This window comes from Rhagoletis zephyria, unplaced genomic scaffold (assembly GCF_001687245.7).
Source record: "Rhagoletis zephyria isolate East Lansing unplaced genomic scaffold, Rhagoletis_zephyria_1.1 Rzeph_scaffold_03835, whole genome shotgun sequence".
NCBI classification, from domain to species: domain Eukaryota; kingdom Metazoa; phylum Arthropoda; class Insecta; order Diptera; family Tephritidae; genus Rhagoletis; species Rhagoletis zephyria.
The window spans coordinates 13,311-29,956 of NW_016160918.1; the positions used below are offsets into that span (position 1 = coordinate 13,311).

The 16,646-nt window shown below is 38.1% G+C and overlaps 1 protein-coding gene and 2 long non-coding RNA genes across 3 annotated transcripts in view; 1 reads left to right on the forward strand and 2 right to left on the reverse strand.

Annotated features, from left to right (window-relative positions):
* LOC108369770 (60S ribosomal protein L10) overlaps window positions 1-3,107 on the forward strand; it is a 15,093-nt gene extending 11,986 nt beyond the window's left edge. Inside the window, exon 2 of the mRNA XM_017624953.1 lies at window positions 2,830-3,107. Within this exon, the coding sequence (XP_017480442.1) occupies window positions 2,830-2,994 (165 nt within the window). The 3' untranslated portion in view covers window positions 2,995-3,107. The remainder of the gene's footprint in view (window positions 1-2,829) is intronic.
* Window positions 3,108-3,334: 227 nt separating this feature from the next.
* LOC108369773 (uncharacterized) lies at window positions 3,335-6,137 on the reverse strand. The gene is made up of 2 exons (XR_001848562.1): window positions 5,639-6,137; window positions 3,335-5,521 (listed from the first exon to the last, which is right to left on the reverse strand). It is a non-coding gene; the product is annotated as an uncharacterized LOC108369773 (long non-coding RNA).
* A 1,888-nt stretch (window positions 6,138-8,025) lies between these two features.
* On the reverse strand, window positions 8,026-10,076 carry LOC108369772 (uncharacterized). Its single transcript, XR_001848561.1, has 3 exons — window positions 10,005-10,076; window positions 8,174-8,406; window positions 8,026-8,109 (listed from the first exon to the last, which is right to left on the reverse strand). It is a non-coding gene; the product is annotated as an uncharacterized LOC108369772 (long non-coding RNA).
* Window positions 10,077-16,646: the final 6,570 nt, after the last annotated feature.

The window sequence follows — 16,646 nt, forward strand, 5'->3', positions numbered from 1 at the left end:
GCGGGACCCAAACCCAGCGCACGCGAAGTTTTACGCCTTCTCACTTTAGCTCGCTCCCAAACGGGTGTTTGGTTGCTACCCAGAGGATACGTGGATATAAATATCCGGACGTTGTGAGCTGCGATTTGAACCGTACGCACAAGAATCGCTTCTGGCCACTCCCAGGTGAATGGCAGTCAAAAGTTTTCCACTTCTGCGCACGGAACCATCCTCCACGTCTTGTGATCACAAATCTAATAAAGAATGTTATGAAAAGGTATGAACAAAAACTTGTAAGTATTAAACACTTACCACCATTGCATTGATGTTATGCTTTAGCTTCCGATTAAAGAACAGATGTTCATCCTTTACCGGCCTAACCATATGGATATGGGTACCATCAACAGCACCTATTATTCCTGGTAATCCAAATTTTGAATAAAAATGGTTTTTGGCTTCAGGTTTTTCTTGCACGGTCATTTCAAATTTGATGTGCTTCGGACATGAAGTTTTTTCAATCGCATTGACCACTTCTGTGATACATTTAGAAGTCGTGGATTGCGCTAATCCTGCAAAACGGTCTTGCCCTATTTGGTGCTGATAGCCCCTTGCCCAAGAAATTTTAAAGTAGCAGCAAGTTTTACTGTCGGAGTTACTGCCGTAGATCTTATAGGTGCATGTAATTCGTGATCTATGCTTCTCAACACATAATTGAAGGCTTCCTTGGAAAGCCGAACATTTTTTATGAAGCTATAATTTCAAATATATAATCACTAACAAGTTTATAGCCGGTTACATTACATATGTATGCATTTACCTTCTTTCCGATAATTCATCAATAATTAAATGATTTCTAATAGCCCTTCTTGCATTTCTCTCTTCATTAATTTCTTCGTTTATCCACAATGCAACAGAATCCATTTTTTTGTTTATAAAATTAATAACAATTATTTAATTTAAATTAGTTATTTATTTGTTTTCCTTCTATGTATTTTGACGTTTGACATTCGAAAATTTTGGCACAGGGTGGTACAACTTTCGCAAAACAAAAAACTCAATCCGAAACTTTTACAGAATGCTAAAACAAATTCGAATCGAATAACAAATTCGAATAGAATCAACTTTCGATTCGAGTTACAGAATAAGGCCCCTGCTACTGGAGCTGTTACGACTTGGTAGGCATCAGAGTTCAGCCCGCAAACCTTGTTTCTAACGATCCAAGGCTCTTGGCCTAGAATCAAGTCTTCAGCTTTATCGATGAGACGAAGAAGAAGGCCAACCGAGGCTGCCTTGGAATGGTGCAGATTAATTTGTACTATCTGCACCATCTTCAGAGTCGGTGGTGTCCATTGCTTCTAGCTCCTCCCGTTCGGCGGTGGCAATGACTGTGACGTCATTATCCTCCTCCTCCGGTTAGGAGTCCAGTAGCTGGTCCTCGTTCAGCATTACCCACCGGCTGTATATCGACCCTATGTAGGCAGATACTGAGCCCATGTCGCTCTCAGTATCTGACGCGGTATCGGGTACACCCGTTGGTAGGTCCCCAGGTCCACTCGTGGTGTTTCCTGTGGATCCCGCGCTGTGTGCCACCGATGCCGACTCGGTGGGTTTCTACCGTGATGGAGTAAAAGCCATAGCTTATTACCCCACCACAACCCACGAGAACTGGGACGGAAGCATCATTGATGACAAAGCCAACAAAACGCTGCATCCTCTTGGTCTCGCCAACTCGGACTATCCTCCAATCACTTGTGGGCAGCCCTTCGTTGCCCAGTTGGATAAAGTCCAGAATCTCCTCCGGATTCGATGGTTCAGCTGGGACCCAGGCCCAGCCTCGCGGCCTGTTAGGGATTTCATCCCTATGAACGGCAACTAAGTCTGCCCCGGGCCACAGCTGTCCAACCATGGACGCGTTCATCCGCACACGCCACCAGCTTTACCCGCCCTTGATGCCACCCAGCATCACGGACGACTGGTGCAGGGCGGGATACTTCTGGAGTATCGCCTTATACACCCTGCATAAACCCATCAGTGCGTACTTCCAATTGTCCGCCGCTTTCGATATCGGGGAAAACAATTTTGGAATCTGTACGGTCCAAACTTTTAGCAGTTAGGAACCCAATATTTTTACACGAGATGATGGGGTATTTCGTTAGGACTCTCATTTTTTTCCGTACACCCAACATTTTAACCCTCGGTTCGGTTTTCGCGCGATATTTCAGGAACGCTTTTTATGATCAAAGCAAGCGTTCACGCCAACTCAGTTTAGCGTTGTACGAGGTTGTTAGCAGAGGCACATTGTACAGTGACGAAAACCTCGTTCGTTATAAAATATTTTTATTTGTATTTTTAAACATTACCCCTCAAAAAGGTGATAAAATATGTGTTAAGTTTCAAAACGATTTATTTTTACTACTATTAAAAAAAAAAATATTAAATTATTTTATTTTTTTACTTTAGAAACATATGAAATATGTTTAAGTCCATTTTTTAAATAAACTTAAAGTTTTAAAAAGACAAAATTTACACTTTTTTTCAAAGTAGCCTCACAGGCGAACGTTAGTATTAAAGGAATAAAAAATAAAGTTAGTATTCTAGGGTTAAAAATGAGTTTTGAGGCTCGGTCTCTATGAAGCACACCAGTGCATCGTCCAACAACCCAGAACAATTACATGTTATATAAACTTACACAAATATGCAGTTTTATCGGAATTAAACTAGTAATTATTGATTTTCCTCATTCTTTCTGAATTTATGTAAATTGAAATTTCTCTTAGAAATACATTATATGTATGTATGTATATGTACAAACATTTTATTAATATATATATATATATATATTTTTTTTAGATTTACGTTTCTAAAAGATGGGGATTCACTAAATATGATCGTGACCGCTATGAACAACTGCGTGATGAAAATCGTTTGGAACCAGATGGCTGTAATGTGAAATACCGGCCGGAACATGGGCCTATCTCAGCATGGGAGAAAGCGCAACGTGACGTTTATGCTTAAATATGTATGAAACAAAGTGTTCAATAAAGTCTAAAGCATATACAAAATAATCATTTAACTTAAACCGATGCACACAGGGATATTTATGTAATAAAGCCGGTCAAAACTCACCATTATCAATCTTAAAAAAATCTATTCCGTTGGCAGAGTGGTCGCTGGTAGCGTTGAGAGGCGTAAGGAGATACTCTAACACTGATTTAAAAAAAAAATAAATAAAAATCGGGCATATTCATAGTCAAAATAAAGTCGTCTCTAAAGTTAGTAGCTCCTTTTTGACATAATTATCAATGCCATATTGTCAGAAAGCTGATGATGAGTATACTTTATTTGACTATTGTTGAAATAAAGAATGGACACGAAAAATTTTGGTCAGTCGAAAATCATTATAACAACAAATTATACAAGCAAGGAAATCCTATTTTTGTTTTATTATCTTCTTTATTAAGTTTACTATATTCAACGAAAAACTCATTTCAATTCTCTTTAAGATAAACCAAATGGCGCAGTTTAGATTTGAACCCGCTCATTAAGCGGTGGACATCAGTTTTTGTGACGGTATCTGCTGCTCTCTGCCAATTCCTTTTAAACTGCTGCTAATTTTTGGCGTATTTTTTCATCTTTAGCAATTTTCTTTTAACAATTGCCTAATATTATTCAATGGGTCGCAATTGTGGGCAGTTTGGTTTTTGTTGTGGTCCTTTTCAACAATATTTACCCCATTGCTTTCATACCACTTCATGGCAAGACGGCTGTAATGGCACAACGTTAAATGGCGCCAGAACAGAACAGCCTTGATGTTGTTTAATGAATGGCAGCAAACGTTTTTGCAAACATTCCTTTATAAAAATTTCTTGATGTATTGTGCCCGTGGTAATGAATGTTTTGGTTTTCATACCACACTGACAGATGGCTTGCCACACCAAAAATTGTTTAGGGAACTTGTCCATCATTTTTAGTTTGAAGGCACCTGTCACTCCACCTCTCTTTGTTGCAGTATAAAACTCTACGCTCTGAATCTGTTTAAAGTCTGCTTTGACGTATGTTTCATCGTCCATAACCACACATCCATATCTAAGAATGTCTTGACTGTATAATTTTCGCGCACGCTTTTAGCAATCTTATTTTGTTTATCATTTCGATTTGGGGCTACAATCTTTTTATATGATCGTAAACCTTCACTTTTGCGCAGTTTTTGGACGTAACCTTTCGACATATGGACCTTTTTTGCAGCATGTCGAAGTGAAAAGCCAGGTTTTTTTTCGAAATAATGGCAATACTTCTTTGGCCTTTGACTGCGACACAAATCCTTCTTTTCTTCCACTTCCAGGCCTTCGTTGTACTGATAAGGTTTTTTTTTTTTTTTTTGTTTTGAGTTCGATGGGAAGTTACCCAACGCCAGGTTATCCCTCTGCTTGAATAGTTCTGACGTGTTACACGAAGGTGTACCTTGAGGATAAAGCGTACTGTGCAGTAGCACTTGATGAGTGATGATAGTTGCGTTCGCGTAGCTAATCTCTTGTTGAATGATCCAAAAGGTTGTTGGACAGTGTAACTAAACCGAGGTGATCAATGGCATGTGAGTCGTCTTTACCGTTGACTTAAGCTGGACATCTTTGTTTGTTCGAAAGACTGCAGAGGTAAGTGGCGGATAAGTTGAGATGTAGTATTGTAATCCGTGTAGAAGATCGTGGACGTCAAAAGGAGCGATTTGAGGTGAATCAGATGTGCGTGTAAGATGAGATAGTTGAGTTGACTTGTGCGATGGGACAGTCATTTAAGACCGAACAGTGATGAATGAGTGAAGGTATAATGGAGGGAAGGACAGGGAGGATTGAGTGAGGAGGACGGTATTTCCACCCGTGATAAGTAATGTTCATGATTAATGTTATATTAAAATTTTAGAATTTAGCTTCAACTTTAGTTAGGAACTCAGCAAGCAGAGTGATTTTGCAGAAGTCAAAGCCGCGAAAGATATCGGAAAAATCAGCGCTGTTTAGTATGCCTTCGAAGCCCTCGAGCGCCAGCAAGCGAGGGAAAGTGGAAGGTCTGGTGAATATAATCATCAGACTCCACATCTGCAAGTATTAAAATTTATCGCATTAATACGATAAAGGTACTCATTGTCGTAAGTGTAGCCGCTTAGGATTCGATTCAGTATTTGAATTTCCCTAGGACTTCTTTTAAATTTGTTGAACCATGTTTTTGGGGTCTCTGAGTACAGATTTGTGCAAAAAGGCTATGTTTGTTGCTGTAAAAGATAAGGAAATCTTCATACCATTTATTGTAAATTGTGTTACGTATGTTTCTGAGCGCTTCGTCAATTGTTAATTTAACGTCAAGGATGTTATCACAGCTTACCGCTGTTTTAGCTAAAGAGTCGGCAGTTTCGTTACCTGCGATGCCGACATGGCTGGGAGTCCAGATAATGGACACATTGTAAAAGTCTGCTGCTTGGATTAGGTTATGAACTTCAAGAATGAGGTGGTTATACGTCTTGTCCTTTGCAAGGAGATTACAGGCAGTAAGGCTATCAGTAAATATTAAAATTTTGTTATAATTAGTCTCTTTGGCAATTTGCAGAGCTTTCAAAATGGCTGGTATTTCGGCATAGGTTGAGGATGATTGATTTTAAAGGTATACTCACTTGAATTAGTATAGTTGTACACACCACAGCCTGCCGAACTGGGGCCAACAGAGGCGTCCGTGTAGAAAATACAGAAGTTGGAATTCCTATAGTCGTTTAAGATAGCAGAATACACGGCTTGGATACAAACCGGGGCTAAGTTGATTTTCTTATCATTTAGAGTTTTGGTGATAGCCAGATGATCAAATCGTCTTCGATTTATTAGCAGATAGTTCGCCAGCTGATTCAAGTCGTGATGTGGCTGATATCATCCGCAGATAATAACAAATCTCTATCTTAATTGAGCCCATTCTCTATTAAAAAATGTATAGAATCTTTCTCAACGGAACAAGATTCAATTTCCCAACTCCGCGACGGTAATGTACTTATATTAACCCGTAACGAACGAATTGCCGAAAAGTTCCTAAAAGCTAAGGCCCTAATTATGAGTTATCGAAGATCGAAAGTGAAATTCGTATTATGAGCTATGCAACCGTGTCGAAATTTTCGTTGAGTATCGAATTTTCTGTCGGAACAGAATTTTGCTTTCGATGGTGTAGCGAAAAATGTATTATTTTGCATTTGTTTTCTTACTTTTTGGCGGGTAGACACTAATTTTAAACAATTTTTATCAATTTCATGCAGTTTTACAAAACACAAGCTCGAAAGGCTGCTTTTACATGTAAAAGAAAATCCCAATACTCAGTTGGCACGATCTCTGAGAACAAATCATAGAGCTGTGGATAGTTTTAAAATATTTTAAATAGATTTGAGTCACAAACGCCTTTTTAGACAGTCGGAAGTTTTTAGTAAATCTGTAAACAAATTTCTTAAATATATTTTGTGTAAAAATATATTGTAGACTACACTTAAACTCTCTTAAACATTTACCACTCCTGGCCAGTTCACTAAACTCTCATCCTCTGACGAATCGTAGAACCCCAGAACTTCGTTGTACTAATTTTTACCATGTTTTTATAAACTTGCTTTCTTTTTTATTTCATTTTAATTTGCATAAATTTACACAAATATGTATAAGCACACTATTTAGTTTGCTCGATTTGTAAACAAAGCTCAGCGGTGAAAAATATACTATTGTGAACAACATAAACGAGCGAAGTTCACAATAGCGCTATTCTTCATCGAATGGGCGCCATAATACCAAATGAAAATTCGTTCGATCAGCACTTTCGACCACAGTCGAAGATCGAATGTAACTCATATTAGGGGCCTAAATCTTTTTCCAACCTGTGCCCTATTAGCGTGAAACTACACGAAAGCTTAAATTCGGTAAGAGGTGTTATATACTCACCCTGCTTAGAACACGTGGCGGAAGAGGAAATAATTAGTGAAATGAAGGATCAACATCCCTGCCAGCCAAAAGTGGTGAAAAATCTGGTGAAACCGCGGGTTTCGTTCACTTCAAAACTGGTGAAAAATCTGGTGAACTTTGTATGGGCGGTGTGCAGATTTTCACCAGTTTCCCCCTGTACGTGTGAGCCTTGCATCACTGTCGCACTCATTCAGATACTTCCTAAGGAAAACATATCGCTGCACTCGTCTAGCATTGCCCCATTCCAGCCGGCGCAGGGTTGCATTTTCTTCGCAGCGAATTCAAAATAACCTTAGAAACTTTAAATAAAAAATCCAAAAATTTTTTGATTATTTTGCAAAATTTATTTTCAAAATGCATTGATTACCTAATATACATAGCTAATAATCAATATTATGTATAAAAATTGTAATTAACATTAATAAATATATTTTTACATACATATGTGGTTTCTATAAAAAGNGGATCAACATCCCTGCCAGCCAAAAGTGGTGAAAAATCTGGTGAAACCGCGGGTTTCGTTCACTTCAAAACTGGTGAAAAATCTGGTGAACTTTGTATGGGCGGTGTGCAGATTTTCACCAGTTTCCCCCTGTACGTGTGAGCCTTGCATCACTGTCGCACTCATTCAGATACTTCCTAAGGAAAACATATCGCTGCACTCGTCTAGCATTGCCCCATTCCAGCCGGCGCAGGGTTGCATTTTCTTCGCAGCGAATTCAAAATAACCTTAGAAACTTTAAATAAAAAATCCAAAAATTTTTTGATTATTTTGCAAAATTTATTTTCAAAATGCATTGATTACCTAATATACATAGCTAATAATCAATATTATGTATAAAAATTGTAATTAACATTAATAAATATATTTTTACATACATATGTGGTTTCTATAAAAAGGTTAAGCGATTTTAACAATATAATAATCAAAAGAAAGGTAATCGATTTACCTTTCTTTTGATATATATAAAAAGTTGCAAATAATTTATAGTGGTCCACAAAAATGCAGTTTTATCACAACTTTGCAAAATTTGACACTTTTTCACTGCTTACATATAGATGTTTACAAAAGTTGATTTCAAGTAACTGCTGGCGTTTGTCGGACACTTCATATTAAATTGGCAGAATCACCGAACACCATTTACTGCTCCTATGATGACTGCAAACAAATCAAACAATTATAAGTATGCAAAATTGAAGTGCATTAGTAATTAAACAACTACCTGCACTGAATCGAGACGTTTGTAGGCATCTTTCCCTTCATCTTTGTTATCATCTTTCCCATGCAGCATTTTCCAATGGCTATGGGCAACATCCAATGACTCTCCGATAGAAACAATCTAAACGAAAAATTAAAAAAATTTGAATAACTAAAAATAAATAATTTATGTATTAAAATATATATATTTGTTTAAATGTAGCTGCCGATGCTTCAAGACGTCTTTTGTACAGCAACCTGAAATTAAAATAAAATGGTTAAATTATTGTTGTGGATGCAACCAGTTAGATTCTATCTGAAAAATAAAGTAAGAAATTATTATTTCTCCAATGAAATATAATTCATAAATAATGGATTTTATTTATACAAAAAGCAGATGACTATAGTTTAATTAAGATTAGTTTATTTAGATAAATTCATGCTCATATTTACAAGACTTAATTAATTAAGTTAATCCAACACCAATTTAAACATTTTAAATAATAAATAATATATAATATAAAATATCGCAACAAAACCAAAAAAACACTTCATTGAAACGTCTATATATTATGGCCATAGGCAAGTGTATCCACATATCGTCGTTTAAAGTACAAAACCGCGTATCAAGATAATGCAAAACCGCGTATGTGAGGTTGCGTAAATTATATTCCAGGGCGTAAAAACTCTCATGTCAAAATGGTTTTCTTTTTTGTAAAGCAATCGCATTTCTATCTAGTATATTTTAGAACGAATGGAGAAGGCTTGAGCCAAGAGCTATTGTTAGCTAATCCAATTTTTGGCAAAAAAGGTAATTTACGCGGCTTTGCAGAGCGACGATACGCGGTTTTGCACTTTAAACGGCGATATGTAGCTCTACATATTTTGCCGTATGTATGCTAATTGTACATACATATGTTGCACATATCGTACCTAGACGAAAAGGAAAACTTATTTCCAAAACGCATTAAGTCCAAAATAGCACCCCCATGACATGCTAATTGTATGTTGCACATATGTACATATCGTCGCTGGAATAATGAAATAATGTAACATGAAAAGTATAGTTTTGAGAAAAACTAATTGGAAGTTTTTATAAACCATTACAAACCATACAAATACAATTTGGTTTTTCGGGAATAAATTAGTGAGCCAAAGAGATATTTAAGAAAACTAAACATTTTTCAAATAGATTAAAGGATTGTCCATCCAATAGTGCAATTATCGAATAAAAGTGTATTTGGCATTTACACTGTTTCTTTATTCGAGCGACGATATATATATACATATTTCCACTGCACTTTCCTCTTTTTACCTACATACGTATGTACACATGTACGTCGTTGCAGCTGCGCTTTGTACAAAGGTACTTGCACTTCACTTTCTTTTGTTTAACTGCATACATATCTACACATTTATGCAGTTGCAACTATTTCCACACATATGTATGTATACAATGTAGGTACCCAGCCAGCATTTGGTCGATGCAACTACAACAACTGATGCAAATGCAGCGGATGCAAATATTGTTCCTGACCGAAAATGTCTGTTTTTAAAAACGCATCAATTCTTGAGTGTACAACCGTGAAATGATAATTTATACAATTTACATTCAACTCAGTTGGCACAAATTAAGCAATTAAAAGAAACTGATGTTTTATATTGTTGCGCTTAGGAAAACAGACATTCTACTGCACTTTTCCCATTTATTGCACCACACTTATTGCTGTTTGCATATGTACCTAGTTGCACTTTTAACATACATATGTACATACATATTTGCATTGCACTTCCTTCTTTTTACTTACATAAGTACATTTAGGTATTAATACTTTATTTTTTGTTTATATACATACATGTGACCACATTTATGTAGTTGTAGCCAAAGCTGGCATCTCAGTATATCCAGTAAAAAAACTGTGGTGAAGTCCTTTATGGGGATAAAGTTTCCAGAGGTGAAATTTTAGGTAGCACACAATTTCTTACACGCATGGCTGCTTTTCAGCACTCATGAAAGAAACTTAAGAAATATTTGAAAAAAAAGTTCATATAGTACATTAATTGGGAAAATTTTAGTAGACGGACGGCAAATTCTAGAAAAAGGGGGTATGAGGGGGGGTAGAATAGGACCCCCTGATTTCAAAACTACCCCCCTTTTTTCTAGCAACCCTATAGTTCTTATATAATTTATTGTTAAAGTTTTCATATAAACGATGAATAAGATAGCAAAATAACATACAACTTAGTGCTACCAGACTGGAATTTTGAATAATAAAAGCGGATTTTTAATTCGGAATTTTTACTTAGTAGAATTATTATTTCTGTGTTGCCGAATAAGGGGGGGCTGAACACATTTTGCAGAGAACACCTTTCTGCGTAGGCGGCCTTCGGCCGCACTTAGGGATTATAACCCTCAGGCAGTAGAATTCTCCTTTCTGTTTTGCAAAGAAAAGGAGCTGAACCTTTTCAAGAACACCTTTCTGCGAGGGCTCGGCGCTTAGGTTACTCACGAGATTCCTTCTTTTTCAAGAGCTAATCTCTGCGTAGGCGGCCTTCGGCCGCACTTAGGGATTATAACCCTCAGGCAGTAGAATTCTCCTTTCTGTTTTGCGAAGAAAAGGAGCTGAACACCTTTTGCAGAGAACACCTTTCTGCGTAGGCGGCCTTCGGCCGCACTTAGGAATTATAACCCTCAGGCAATAGAATTCTCCTTTCTGTTTTGCGAAGAAAAGGAGCTGAACATTTTCTTTTGTATTGATTTCCCCTGTATTCCTTTTTAATCATTGCCTTCTTTGTATGTATTGTTTTGTACAATATGGCAACACATGTTATGTGTCAGTTTGCAACCATGTGTTATTGTAAATATGCGTGAAATTCAATGTAATTTACAAGTCGATAAAAGTTTAATTAAAGTGATTTATATACAAGATAAAATAAAAGAAAAGTGTGTAAAGTATTAAGTACAGTGTTATGTGCATTTATATATATAAAAGTATGCACAAATGCTTTTTTGTTAAGGAAACCAAGTGGAACGACTTAAGAAATTTTAACAACAAATAACTTATAAACAATGATATTATTTATATTTTTTAGTTATACATGTTTTAGAGGATACCTCCCTTAACATCCTGACCAAGTTTCATTTGTTAATTCCACCTGGTTTTCTTAAAACAAGGTGCGGCTGACTACTAAAGCCCACCCATTTATTCAAATGAAACACCTTTTGCTACAACTTCTACCAGCAATATTGCGCATCAAAAAACTCCGATGCCGACCACTCAACAAACCCATGCAGTATATCTAACTTCGATGTCCCCAATATCACTTTTTACACAAAATCTCTTAAAAAATAATGAATATTTCAGTAAAGAACATGATAATACTGAAATTTTCAAAAGTAATATACCTGACATATAAAAAAAACCTTATTTCAAGACTAATTATTTCTCGCTTCTGTAAACTTCAGTTTACAAAAAGTAGAGAACTTTTCCAGTCTTTACGCCATGAACTTAAGTATTCTACACTGGAATATGAAAGGTTTCTTTAACAATTTCACAGAACTGCAGATGCTTATAAGGCAACACAACGCACTTCAAGAAACCCATTGTTGTCACAGCCACACCCCATCTCTACCAAATAATTATTCCAAATATTTTACAAACGCCACAGCAAACAACATCAAAACAAGGTGTTGGTTTATTATATAAAAAACCACATCCCTCATAAACAAGTTGACATAAACTCCCCTCTACAAGTAGTTCTGATTGAGGTAGAACTTAGCATTAAATTTACACTAGCGTCTATTTATATCCCACCCTCCCAAAGATTTTGCAGCATCGATCTAACCGATAGTTTTGATTCCGTTAACACCCCATTAATAGTAATAGGCGACTTTCACGGGTGGAGTAACATATGGGCTCCAACTCCACCAATCACAGGGGACTCACTATCGAAAATGCTATCAGACTGTCTGATCTATGCGTTCTGAACGATGGTAGCCCGACTCACTTCTCAACTCACTCTTCTTTTACCCACGTTGATATCTCCTTTTGCTCACCACCTTTATATCCACTTATAAAATGGCAAATACTTAACGATCTTCACAATAGCGGCCACTTTACGATTATTTTAAAATTCTCATTGAACCCCAACATTTCCCACCGCACAAAGGCCCCACCTAAGTTCCTCTTAGATCATGCCGACTGGATTAACTATGCAAATCAAGTCGACCTCGAAATGGAAGCTCGTTCCCTATCAAACTCCCCAAATCAAGAAGCAGCTAATGTTGCCAAAGCTATCCGAGCAGCAGCAAACCGTTGCATTCCACAGGCATCCCACCGTCCAAAAACCCATGCTCCCTGGTGGAATAAAATGCTTTCAAATCTCCGAAGAGAAAAAATGCAAGCTTGGTATAATTTCAAAAGTAACCCAACGCCAACAAATCTTATTAATTTCAAAAAGCGCAATGCTATCTTCCGTAAAGAAATGAAAGCTCAAAAAAGGCTTAGCTTCCAGCAGTTTACGGAATCTGTCTCCCCCAACTCTTCTGTTTCCGATATATGGAATAGAATCAACAGAGAGATCCATACAAACCGGTCATTGCTATAAACACCAATAACTACATCTCTTCGGACCCACCAGTAATTTCAAATCATTTTGCCTCAGTGTGGTCTAATCACTCTGATGCTACCAATTTCCCTAATTAGTTTAGAAGTGAAAAATTGTATGCCCTAAACCATCTAACACCTCTTGGCGAAATACACCCGAAAGCAAAGCTTATCGAAAAAGTAATCACTGCGACAGAATTAACGATGTGCTTCGCAATTGCGAAAGGAAAAACTCCGGGTTTTGGCCGCATTTCTTACAAGATGTTAAAAGAAATGTCCAATTTTGGAAAATCTCGATTGCTATGTCTCTATAACTATATTTGATACCGGTATCATACCACAAAACTGGAAAGTCGCCACTGTAGTCCCTATCCCTAAGGCAAATAAAAATCCCCTTTCAACTGACGGATACCGTCCTATTTCTCTTCTCTCTTGCTTATCAAAAGTGTTATAACGGATAATAGCAAATCGTATTGCATGGTTCACTGAGTCGCAGTAACCAAATAGCCTTCAGACTTAACAGAGGCTGTACAGACGTCCTCCTTCACATAGACTTATATGAGACAAAAGCTCTCTCAGCCCGCAATCACGTCTCCATGCTGTGAGGACTAAATGTCCCCAGAGAATTTAGCCCACACAAACTCTCGCACCACCAACCAAACCAGTCACACAACAACGTAAATCAGAGCAGCCAGCCGCGCAATAAACCACAGCAACACAAGTCAGCGCAACTGGCCACGCTGCAAACCACGGCAACACAAGTTATAGCAATACTCGACAACCTCTTCGTTGCCATGACAACGCAACATCACACAGCAACATGTAGCTGCGCGACCAACATCAAGCACACGCAGCACTCAAACTAAAGCAAATAAGCAAATGGATGTATAGAATTGACAACAACAACCACGCTGTCGAGTTTAAATAGCGGCAAATCAGCTGGACTTGATAGTACTTGGTTGAATAAGGAAAATGAATTAGCAACAAGAGTTTACGGGATGTACATAGCTCAGTGGTTAACGCTTCTGACTTTGAACATCGATTACGCAGGTTCGATCCCTGCTGAAGTCTAGAAAAAAGAAGTCTGATGAGGAGATGTGGTGATCTCCGAAATAGTGCTATAACTTCTACCGCTTAGACTTTGTTGCTTTTTCAATTTTTCCTAATAAACAATCGTGGTACAAAGCTCAATAAAAATATTAAAAATAAAATGTTAACAAGCCACAATAACATTGACAAATACATAGTTTAGGAAGAGCCTGCCTGAAACTATACAAAAAAGCAAATAAGCAAATGGATGTATAGAATTGACAACAACAACCACGCTGTCGAGTTTAAATAGCGGCAAATCAGCTGCACTTGATAGTAGTTGGTTGAATAAGGAAAATGAATTAGCAACAAGAGTTTACGGGATGTACATAGCTCAGTAGTTAACGCTTCTGACTTTGAACATCGATTACGCAGGTTCGGTCCCTGCTAAAATCTTAGAAAAAAGAAGTCTGATGAGATGTGGTGATCTCCGAAATATCTGCTATAACTTCTACCGCTTAGACTTTGTTGCTTTTTAAACTTTTCCTAATAAAACTATCGTGGTACAAAGCTCAATAAAAATATGAAAAAAATAAAATGTTAATAAGCTACAATAACATTGACAAATACATAGTTGAGGAAGAGCCTCTTTGAAACTACACAAAGAGTCAAATAAGCAAATGGATGTATATAATTGACAACAACCACGCTGTGGAGTTTAAATAAATAGCGGCAAATCAGCTGCACTTGATAGTAGTTGGTTGAATAAGGAAAATGAATTAGCAACAAGAGTTTACGGGATGTACATAGCTCAGTGGTTAACGCTTCTGANTTTTTCCTAATAAAACAATCGTGGTACAAAGCTCAATAAAAATATTAAAAAATAAAATGTTAATAAGCCACAATAACATTGACAAATACATAGTTTATAAAGAGCCTGCCTGAAGCTATACAGAGAGCCAAATAAGCAAATGGATGTATAGAACTGACAACAACAACCACGCTGTCGAGTTTAAATAAATAGCGGCAAATCAGCTGTACTTGATGAATAAGGAAAATGAATTAGCAACAAGAGTTTACGGGATGTACATAGCTCAGTGGTTAACGCTTCTGGCTTTGAACATCGATTACGCTGGTTCGATCCCTGCTAAAGTCCAGAAAAAAGAAGTCTGATGAGATGTGGTGATCTCCGAAATAGCTGCTATAACTTCTACCGCTTAGACTTTGTTGCTTTTTCAATTTTTCCTAATAAAACATTCGCGGTACAAAGCTAAATAAAAATATTAAAAAATAAAATGTTAATAAGCCACAATAACATTGACAAACACATTAACGTATTAATTTGTTAATAAATAATAACAATAATAATAATAATACATACCTTGCAAGTAAAAAGTCTCATATACATATTAATACGCTTATATATTTAAGCAAAACCCTACTTCTAAAATGTGACTACGGACTCTACCTCTTCGGCTACTCCCCAAAATCAGCACTTAACCTCTTTAAGCCACTATATCACCAAGCTGCGCGTGCGAGTATTTTTGCATTCCCACGACAGCCGGTTCTACGTACCGGAATGACTGGTTTTACCCGACCAAGGGCTTTTGTTTCGGCGATCTAACCCCGTTTGGGTCGGCGAAACCCGTCAAACGTTGCTCTATTCTAGGGCTACATCTGCTCCGTATCCTTCTGCTCAGGGCTGGCATTGAGTCCAACCCAGGTCCAGAAACTTACACCTGCAGCGTATGCCAGAGACGACTGCACACAAACTCGGAACAACCCAGATTTATATCTGGCCAAGGACTGTCACTCCAACAACACTCCCCAAAATCTCTTTGGGGATTTTGTATGCTGCTACAACAACAACAACAGGGCAAACCACCAACACACCCACACCCTAACACAACAGTAGATACACACACAAACACAATAGCACCTACACAACGCCGCCGGCAACTCATAGTCCCTCCAACAATCTGCTCGGTTTGAGAGTCCAGAATATACCGTCAAGTGCAACTCCTGCCTTGGCTGGTGCCACTTTAAGGCATACCCAGGACTTCGCAACACGCGTGATTGGACGAGTGACTATGTCGGCCCCTGCTGTGCTGCCCAGTCGCATACCTCCCCCGCGACGCCAACCTTGTTCAATTGCGCTGGATAAAACGTGCACCGTCGAGATCGCGAGCGAGACAATGCATTGCAATGGTGCAGGTTTAGCGTTCATCACGCACCACAATGTGCAGTATCGTCTTATTGAAGCAGACATCGACCGCAAGGATACCATCCTAGAATGTCAGGGTATTGCTATCCGGTCAGGCGATGTTGAGCTCGAAATATTTAACGTATGGGTATTCACGTTGATGGCGCAACAATACCGACGGTGAATAACCCCAAAAATTCTCGGAGTTACCTTCGACAGTCTGCTCTGCTTCTCGGTGCACACAACCGCAATTGTCAACAAAGTACAGAACCGCAACAATGTCCTCAAGTCGCTGGCCGGCAGCACTTGGGGCAAAGAAAAAGAAACGTTGTTGGCAACATACAAGGCGATTGGCCGACCGGTTCTAAACTATGCCTATGCAGTGGATGAAACTACAGACTTGCCAGAACACGGCACTATGAACAGCGACCGGATGCCTCCTGATGACGCCCCAACACCACCTACACAACGAATCCCAGATGCTCCCAGTCAAGGAGCATAATACAATGCTCTGCAAGAAGTTCCTTGTGGGGACCCACAGACATGTTCATCCCAAAAAACAGCTGCTTGCAGAAGAGCCCTCGCCAAGGCACGTCAGGATGCATCTCTACGAACTGACGGACGAAGTCCAGAGGTTTATTAAACAACCTCTGGACCCG